Raw genomic sequence first — 10,024 nt, 5'->3', positions numbered from 1 at the left:
ACACAGTTTGGCTGTGTCTGAAACTACGTTGTTTAACTGAAAATGATAGTAACGTTACTTACACTTGACAAGATAATAAATTACCGACAAAACTCACACACAACTCATTTTTCACTTAATCCACCGACTGCGCGCCTGTTTTTTTTTTTTTAAACAAACTACACTACCCTGCATCCTTTGCGCCACCGTAAAGCCTTATGGGTAGGTTACCAACGTCCTTGTCCTACCAAGCGCACACCGACTGCCTTCACGCAAGGGCTTGAGGGTCTCTGTCATTCACTCGAACTTAAAGAAAATCAGATTTTCAAACATGATGGCAGCAAGATTTCTCCGCCGTGCTCTCCCCGTGCTGAGGCAAGCTCGCTCCTACGCCGAGGCCGTCTCCGGTTCCCCGCAGATGTCCTTCACTTTCGCCTCCCCGACACAGGTGACGTTAGCTAGCTAACTTTAGCGTTAACGTTATTGGCGAGGCTTCTCGGGCCCAGCTAGCTAGACAGGCTAATGTAGTTTCTCGGTAAAATGCATCGCTACAGAAATGTCTGCCTCCGTGTCATTTAGCAGTTTTGTACTAATGCATGGTTTTGTATTCATTGCTACGAATAGTATTGTATTCAATGCACGCATGCAGACAGTTCAGGCTCAACGCAAACGCTTGCACTGTCAGTAAAGGATTTACCGTTAGCTTAGTTTGCTAACGATGGCCAAGCTAGCCGTCATTCACTGTCTTTGACCAGCAGTGTGGCAAAGTATACTTTACGAAACGGCACCACTCTTTTCCAGATCACTAACTCTATAGGGACTTTCTGCACATTTGTTTTCAAATATGTGCTAGTTTGAGATCCATTGTGAAACTGTCCCTCTGCAAGAGTGTGTTAGCTAAATGCAGAGCTCTCTAACCTTGAGATTCATTCAGTCAACTGCTCCTCCAGATTTAACACCGTTAAAACAGTTTCACACAGTGCTGCATGTCTACCTCACATTCTGCTGCAGGCCCGATGCATTTAATCCAATAAAAAAATGCACCTTGTTTCATTAAAAAGTCAATGGAAAGGTGACAGGCAGTGGTGGTTGTGTCATTGTCAAGTCAACTTTATTGTCAATTCTGCAATATGTGCCAGACATACAGAGCAGTTGAATATATGTTTCTCTCCGACCCATATTATGATGGCTATTGATAGTGCTTTGTTCAATTCCAAATTCTACGGTTTACAGTTTGGCAGCTGCGTCTTTGAGCAGGCATCAATTGTTATTGTCGAACTGTTGCGGAGTTCACTGTCCATATAATAAATCGGTGAATGTATCCCTCCATCCCCTGTCTCTACTCTCCAGGTGTTTTTCAAAGAGGCCAGTGTGAAACAGGTTGACGTGCCCACACTCACTGGTGCGTTCGGTATCCTTCCTGCCCATGTACCTACCCTGCAGGTGCTCCGGCCCGGTGTTGTCACAGTCTTTGGTGACGACGGCTCCGCTGCCAAATACTTTGGTAAGATTTTGCATTATGTAAATGACTATGGTCAGGCCTACTCTCGACTACAATTTCCTGCTGGTAAAAGGAATAATGAATTCCTACGTTTTGATGCCTCTAACAGTGCCATGTTTGTGTAGGTAAATAATAGCCAAAACTGCTTTGTTACACACTATTAAAAAGCAAACCAAAATATTATATCAGTCTATTATATTCTTACAGTAGTTTATATGTGTATAATTTGAACCATCTTAATTTGATGTCTTATTTATTTTATTTTTTTCAGTATTCAAACGTCAATATCTGCTTTGACTAGTCCTTAAAGGTCTTAGTGATGTCAATCTTAGTCTAAAGAATTATTTGCATCTGATTTTGCTAGTAACTAGCTGTGGAGCCTACCTGGATTTGACAGTGTGTCTGTGTTTTAGACTCATGGAAGCTACAGTAGCTGTAATGCTAGCAAAATAATATGAATCTTTTATTAAATTCTCCCCCCCCCCCCCAAAAAAAAAACAAAACAACAACAACAAAAAAAACATTGAAGAATGACTATGTTGGCATTTGTAGTTACACTTGTGTCTGTGTGTGCACAGTGAGCAGTGGGTCAATAACAGTCAACGCTGATTCTTCAGTGCAACTGCTATGTGAGGAGGCTGTTGCTTTGGACCAGCTGGACATTGCTGTGAGTATAATGTCAACATCACTCCACTCACATAAATACTAGACCGGGCAGTATGACCATATATATTCCGAGTGTATATTTTAGGGCAGAATGACCATATCTATTCCGAATATATTTGACCAATATTTGATTCACAGGATTGTTGAATGAATTTGTTTGTTGTCAGGTATTTTATTCGCTACATTAACCGATACTTATTTCATCTACAAACACTGTCTCGAATTTTGATTCTAGATTTTTACTACATGAAGAAATCAATTTATCAAAATCATAATGTATAATTCTGCATATTTTAATAGATTTTCCATATCGTTCAGCCCTATCTGCACTTCTGAATTTATTGCTTTTTGTGTAGCCTACATTAATCCACCCATGAGGAAAAAGAAATATGTAATGAAAGGTTTGACACAGAGTGTCATGATAAAAGGGTTGCATTGCAGATTTGGAGCACGAGTTCACATGCCGTCTAATATCCAATGTCTAATATCCATGCAGTCACATTCAGCGTTGTATTTTGCATCGTTTAAACACGAGAGGGCAAGATGAGCACGTTTTAGCTTGAGTTATCTCATAAGACACTACTGTGTAGTCATTAAAATGGAACCGCTAAATGTAATTACTTGCTGCATCAATTACAAAAACATCACAATGAAACATCAATACAAAAAGTAGGAGAGGGCACAGTAACATGAACCATGTTTTTATTTATTTTTATTTATTTTTTTTAAAATATTTTGACAGGACAATAGATGTTCCAGAACTTTACAACATTCCATTCACAATTATGTTCCTTGTCACCAATTTTTTTTCTCTCCATACAACACAAAACGGAAGCATCCTTTAGACTCCAACAGGGGGTTGAATCACAGAAATCCGACTGCTACCCAAATACTTCCCCTCTTGGATTAAATGAACTCCCCTGTCAGCCATTGGATACAATTTCAAAATCAGACACAGCTGTAGACAACACAAAAAGAACCTAACAATACGAGGAATACAAACCAATACAAATAAAGTCAACAGAAAACAAAAACAATACAAAATGTATTAAAAATTAAACAATAAACATGCCTTGAAGAATAGAACCAGTTACCAAGCCTACCAATCCACTATACCAGTTGCCAGTAATAAAAATCAGACAGACATTTCTTCTAGGGCTGAACGATTTTTGAAAATAATCTAATTGCGATTTTTTTCCCCAAATATTGCGATTGCGATTCGATTATTTTTTTAAGCTCTTTGTCTTCTGTATTATTCAACAAAGAATAATAATATAATAATTTATAGTATGAACACACAATTACACACTAGACAGTTAAATAAGTAAAAATATAGTATATATCTATATATATATATATATATATATATAGATATATACACACACACACACACACACACACACACACACACACACACACACACACACACACGTGTATTTTTTTTTACAGTGCACAGAGAGGAGCTGCCTCCAGCCCCTCCCCCTCGTGAAGCTGCGTGCTGCCGTGTGCACTTGTTCAGAGAGGCTATCGTTACGTTAGCTAGTTGCTGGTGTTCTTGCCGTGGGATTAACTGTACTAATAAAACTGTTGAAACACCGCGGCCACGCTGCTGTGAAAGCTCCCCGAACGTCATTTATCAGTCTGGTTGTTACCCCTCTCAGTGGCAGCTCCTCCACTCCATATCTTTATAACGGAGCTAACCGCTAATCAGAGCTAACCGTTGCCAACCGAGCCTTGAGTTCTGTGTGCCTGTATCCATTAACTGCATGTATAGACTCAAGCCCGAATAAAATCCTTCATTTTATTAAAATGGCTGTAAAAGTTTTAAACTACAACTCAGAGTTGTTTGAATGACAGAAATCAGCTCAAGGTACGGCGTAGCGTTAGCATGCTAGTTGATGCTTTCTCTGCGGAGTGCAGACTGATTTGCTCTCGCGAGTCATGTGACCAAATCACAGCCTTTGCGATTAGGAAATCGCGTTTTAACATATCGCGATATTATCGCAAAAGCAATTAATCGTTCAGCCCTAATTTCTTCTATTACATCCTAAAAAGAGCCTCACACTCTTATGAAAATATCTTCCTTCCCCCTGACTCTATAAGTAACCCGTTCAAAAGTAGCCATTTTATAACACGAACAGTAAAAGGAAAAAACACTTCTTGACACGGTCTCAACGCACAGCGAACACCAGTTTCACAAAAACGGTATATATTGCGGGGCTAATTGATTTTGATGATATTGTACAGGGGCTCTGCTATTTGCTTTCTGCAACCCTGTATTTACTTTTAAACTTGTATTGGTATTGATCTCCTTATTATAAACTGTGTAATTTGGGTTATGATGATCTAATCTAGGGCTGCAACCAATGAATATTTTCATTTTCGATTAATCTGTCGATTTGTTTTCTCAATTTAATCGATTAGTTGTTTGGTCCATAAAATGTCAGAAAATGGAGAAAAATGTCGATCAGTGTTTTCCAAATCCCAAGATGACGTCCTCAAATGTCTTGTTTTGTCCACAACTCAAAAATATTGCGTTTACTGTCACAGAGGAGAGAAGAAACTAGAAAATATTCACATTTAGGAAGCTGGGATCAGACTTTTTACATTTTGTTTTCATAAAAAGTGACTCAAACCGATTAATCCCCCCCCCCCCCGCATTTGTTCCATTTAAAAAAATTTAAGAGTTTGAATTGCTCTTGCTCTCTCAACCTTCGCCTCAAAAAACCAGCGGAGACCTGTGTGTGTGTGTGTGTGTGTGTGTGTGTGTGTGTGTTGAATGAGATTTGTGTGATGGGTGTCCATATCCGATTTGTTGAGGGATGAATAATTGCTGGATAATGACCCTGATTAAGCTAGGTTTATGGTAGCCGGCGCGAGTGGAGCGTGCCATTAAAATGACGTCACCACGGCTGTCGTTTCCAGCGCGAAGGTCCATCGCGTGGTCGTGCACCTCCTGCGCTTTCAGTTCAACACGGTTGGCTGGGAAGAACAGGTTTGTCTGTACAAACATCTGTGTTATTCTCCATATACAGACTACAGGGAGTCAGACAGCCTTAAATATGTGTTTAGAAAGAGACCCCACACTGGGAAAAGAAGAAACATTTTGCTGGAGAGTGTGGTAAAACAGGAGAGATCGTTTTATCAAAGCTAAAAAAAAAAACGGCTTCATGTAAACAGTGTTCTTAACAGTGTTACAGGCAGACAGTCATTTCGATTCGTGGAGATTAACAACAGTCACGTTAATGATTAGTGTAGATAAAACAGACTGATCTCATGAAATGGCGTATGTATGACACGCCAATTCGTATGCCATTATTGCCGTGTTATAAAGACGCATACTTGTTTTTTAGCTTGTTTATCAACGCCGTTTGGCCTCCATTGACTTACATTACCTTGCGTTTGCGTGTGAATTTATGCCGTAGGGAGTAGTATGAAAGGGCGAAATTCCGCGTAGGGTGGTTGGTTGGGGTGGCGGACCTCGTTTTTCTTTTCCTAAACTCAACCGTAGCTTTGTTCGGCAAGACGGCGATAACACGCCATAGACATACATGCGGATAGCTCAAAATGCGTACAGATAACACGCCACTTGGCTTAAGAAAGTCGGCGTGTATGTTTATGCGAAGTCATGATACCACGTTGCGATAAATATGTTTTGCGGTACTTCGGTGTTTTAACATGGATGTGTTTAATACTGTTGCCAGGCAGCCTGCTTTCCTTATCTTCCGGTTTCTTCTTCTCTACTACTACTTGCTCATTCACAGATGATTTTGTCCGTACGTATAATATCAGTCTTGTTAATGCTAGGCTGCGTTATTATGCCCTCGCCACCGAGGTGTCTGTCTCAGACCTTGGGGCTGTGTCAGTGTCACTGTCACAAGTTGACTTCATAGCAGTAAATGAGGTTTTTTTTTTTCTTCCTCGTCGTCTTCCACTCTGCAGTGGAAATGCACATGCGCCCACGCCGTTAATAAGGACGGAAAGGTCAGTCACTGTTGAGTTATAGCAGATGTGTCAAATCCCTACTGGGAGACCTTTAACTTCCAGCTATGTTTGGCATTTTCTCGTTTCTAATCACTACTGTGACAAATGGAGCTTTCAGAGCAAAGAGGCAGTGGGGATTTTCTCTGCTTGTCTTACTCCCCACTTTTGACTTGTTGTTGCTCAGCCTTGCTTTTCTGACTTTTACATTAGCTTACACTTTACTTGAAGGTATCTACATAAGAGTGACATGACACTGTCATGAACGTGTCATAAACATTATAAACAAGTCATAAACGTTTATGACATAACGCTTCTTTTAGTAGGTGTCATTCGGTTTTTGTCATGACAAGTTAGGGTTAGGGTTCATGTGTCATGACAGTGTCATGTCACTCTTATGTAGATACCTTCAAGTAAAGTGTTACCTTACATTACTGTTAGTCATTACTAGGGTTGGGTATAGTTTGGGTTTTTTCTGATACCGGTGCTAAAACGATACTTTTAAAACGGTGCCGGTGCTTGAACCGATACTTAAATAAATAGGGAATAGGGTATTTTTACAATAACTTTGAATGCACCACAAGGCTTATCAGTCTCAAGTGAACGCACCACGTCTGTGTTTTTCCGACAACGGCAGCTGCACACTGCTTAAAGTCCCGCTGTTTGGAATCCTCTACAGGGAAATACAGACACCCTTTACACCGTTTAGCTGTCAGCATTTTAACCGTGTTTAATCCAGCTGCTAGCTAACGGTAGGCTAACGTTACCTGCTGTCAAGTGAAGTGTTAACTAGCGTCATGTGCAGCAATGCGTCTGTTTCAGAGTATCAGAGAGCAGTGTAGAAGGCATTTAAGTGGCACCGAAATCCGCGATGCACTTCGGTCCGGTAGATACCGGTCGTTTCGGTTTTCGGTTCCCAACCGTAGTTATTACTAGGGCTGAAACGATTCCTCGAATAATTCGATTACAAAAAATCCTCGATGCAAAATGACTTGCCTCGAAGCTTCGTTAAATCAATGTTACCAACGTTGTATTGCTGACGGACGGTGTTTCCACACGGATCATTATTATTATTGTCGCACACCAGACGCTGCTCAGTCTGCTGGCGACACATGCCAGAGCGTAAGTAGCGAGGGGCTAAGAGAAGAGAGGCTGGAGAAAACGACAGAAATTGTCCAAAGTTTGGAATCAGTTCAAACGTAATTAAAACAAAAACTCTGTACAGTGGGTCTACTGAAAAACCGAACTAGCTTACCACAATAATAGCACAACGTCAATGCTTCGGCATCTCAACCGAAAACATTTCTCATCCATTCCACGAAGCGGACCCGACAAAAGTAAATCAAACGTCGTATGGATGATGAAAGTACACCAAACACAAGAACTACCAAAAACAAAGACAATTAAATGAATGATAAAATGAGCAGTGACCACAATTTGATCTAAAGAGCCGACTTTTTGACTCTCCCTTCAGAAAAACAGCTGATTGTTGCGCACCACTCTCTCTCACTCTATCTCTTCACGGAGAAACAGCTGATCAACGTTCTACCAGCATAAGTGTAACAGAGCTGTGTAGCATTGTAATCAAATATATAAATTAAAATAGACTGAGTATAATTAATATTTACATATACATATATTTACATATAGGCCTATACAGATCAGTCTCAGGTTGAAACTTGTAGTTCTGAAAGTTAAGTTGCACAACTTAAGGTAATGTCTATGTATGTTTGATGTATGCCTTAGTTTGAGGTTTCAGAAAATGTTTTCTTTAAAAATGTTACAATGTAATATGGCACTTAAATGCACTTCATATGTTTAGTTTTTTGAGAGATGACATTGTAAGCAGTGTAGGCAACAAAAATTTAGCTTTTTCCGAAAATTTAACCAAACTATTGTTTATTATTGCTCTTCAATAAAACAAAAGTATTTCTTATCCGATTACTCGATTAATCGATGGAATAATCGGTAGCTGCAGCCCTAGTTATTACCCAAAAAGAATTGTGGGATAAGCTTTGCAGTAGGGCTGGGCGATATGGAGAAAATCAGATATCGCTATATTCTTGTCCTAATACCTTGATGTCAATATTGTGGTGATATTATAGAGTTGACAATTGGTGCTTTAACAAAATATCTTCACAATGAGATTTTAGATAAATAATCTTCAGTAATGTGGACATAATGTCTAAGTGGGTAAAGGTAAAAAATAACAGAAGAGCTAGAACAGTCTGGTAACAGAAAATGTCATCACTTTACTGTAATGTAGCCTTTAAAACCACGAAAAGACAACACTTAAGCCATTTACGATGTTACGATATCCAAAATCTCAGACGATATCTAGTCTCATATCACGATACCAATATAGTATCGATGTATTGCCCAGCCCTACTTTGCAGGCTGTTTTCCTGCCTATGATTTTTGCTGAGTAACCGGATAATCGGCCTGGTTGAGGCTTCTCTAGTAGGTAACATGATGAGGCTGTGGGTAATGTTGCAATAAAACTAACCTGAATTGTGGGCTTTTATAATTTACTTTCCTGTTCTGCTTCTCATTGTTGCACGTTCTATTTTTCCATCTATTTTTAGGCCGCCAAGGCCAACCTGGAGAAGGCCCAGTCTGACTTGGCCGGCACATCTGACGAGGCGGCGAGGGCAGAAGTTCAGATCAGCATAGAGGCCAACGAGGCCATCGTCAAGGCTCTGGAGTAGACCTGTGGTACGACATCTCAGCTGCCGCACCGTGATGTGATTGTTAGAGAGATGTCATTTAGATTAATCCAACAGGATAATGTATGCATGTATTCACAGTAATAGAATTAGAAAATCTTAAGTATTGACAAGAAATAAGAAGTCATTTTCATTATTATGTATCGTATTCCTGAAACTTGTTGCTGTGTTTCTTTCCTCCTAGGTACTCTTTTGTGTTTCTTTGATGGAAACGAATGGTCAATCTGTTTCCAGCTGCTTGCTTTGTACAGTGGATAAAATTACAAAATAAATTTATTAGGAAATAACCTGGTGGTGGAGGTTGTGGTGTTTTCTTTAAATCTTGCCCTCTCTCTCTCTCTCTCTCTCTGCTCTTCAGTGATGACATATGTGGTATTTATGATGCAAAAAGACAAAGTCTAAACTCCCAGAGAGTTTTATAATTCACCTACTGTAAACGGAGGGAAAAAAGTGTATCGCACAAAAGTAAAGCTAACTAGCATGACTTGAGAGCAGTCACACACTTTCTTCAGGAGGCTTTTCTCATTGAGCAGACTTGCCATGTCGGGTGGAAAAGTCAACCTAAATGGGCCAGTTTGTTTGCTATGTAGTGGATGTTTCTGCCACATGGTGGCAGCAGATATCTGCAATGATTTGTACAAGAGCATTTTAGAAATCAGATTTCTATTCTACTTCTCGTCAAACCCCAGTTTCAGTGAAGGAGCTGTCATGGTATTTGTCATATAACCACTGATGAATGGGATTTCCTAAGGATCTCCTTAAAAGATCCTTTTTTTTAATATATATATATATATATATATATATTACTATTACATTGCTGTGTATCAGCTTTTGTATCTGGTGGAAGCTTAGTCACCCTTTACTGTTGCAAGCCCACTGGTGAATTTGAGTTATTTGGAACCCTGAGTCACTGCCTTGGTTTAAAAGTGTTGGCAGTGCTTGTTTGTTATGATCTCAGGCTTCGGTGACAAAGCCAGGAAAAGTCCTTCGCTGCCTATCCTGTGGAAAGCGGGGCCGTTCTCTTGTTTCATAACCACAGGTTTTTAGCTGAGACGCACTCCAGGAGGCGCTTACCTCATTCACGTGCCGACTCGAGGCTTTCAGAGCAGAAACCGCAACCGGTTTATTTTGAATGTCAAAACTCTCAAGGGCCTTTTAAACAAATGTGAGT

At 40.0% G+C, this 10,024-nt stretch overlaps 1 protein-coding gene across 2 annotated transcripts; it reads left to right on the top strand.

Moving 5' to 3' along the window:
* The first annotated feature begins 167 nt into the window (after window positions 1-167).
* atp5f1d (ATP synthase F1 subunit delta) lies at window positions 168-9,144 on the top strand. 2 transcript variants are annotated; one of them, XR_004108238.2, is made up of 5 exons: window positions 168-427; window positions 1,330-1,483; window positions 2,059-2,147; window positions 8,713-8,916; window positions 9,038-9,144. XR_004108238.2 is itself a non-coding variant. In XM_031318248.2 (5 exons), the coding sequence occupies exons 1-4, from the start codon at window positions 311-313 to the stop codon at window positions 8,833-8,835; spliced, it is 483 nt and encodes a 160-aa protein (XP_031174108.1). In that variant the 5' UTR covers window positions 168-310; the 3' UTR covers window positions 8,836-8,842; window positions 9,038-9,144. The 2 variants fall into 2 exon arrangements, 1 of the variants encoding a protein (XP_031174108.1); XM_031318248.2 differs by having other exon boundaries at window positions 8,713-8,842.
* The last annotated feature ends 880 nt before the right edge of the window (window positions 9,145-10,024 follow it).

This window comes from Sander lucioperca, chromosome 11 (assembly GCF_008315115.2).
Source record: "Sander lucioperca isolate FBNREF2018 chromosome 11, SLUC_FBN_1.2, whole genome shotgun sequence".
In the NCBI taxonomy this organism is placed as follows: Eukaryota; Metazoa; Chordata; class Actinopteri; order Perciformes; family Percidae; genus Sander; species Sander lucioperca.
This window is presented reverse-complemented; position numbering and strand designations above follow the sequence as displayed.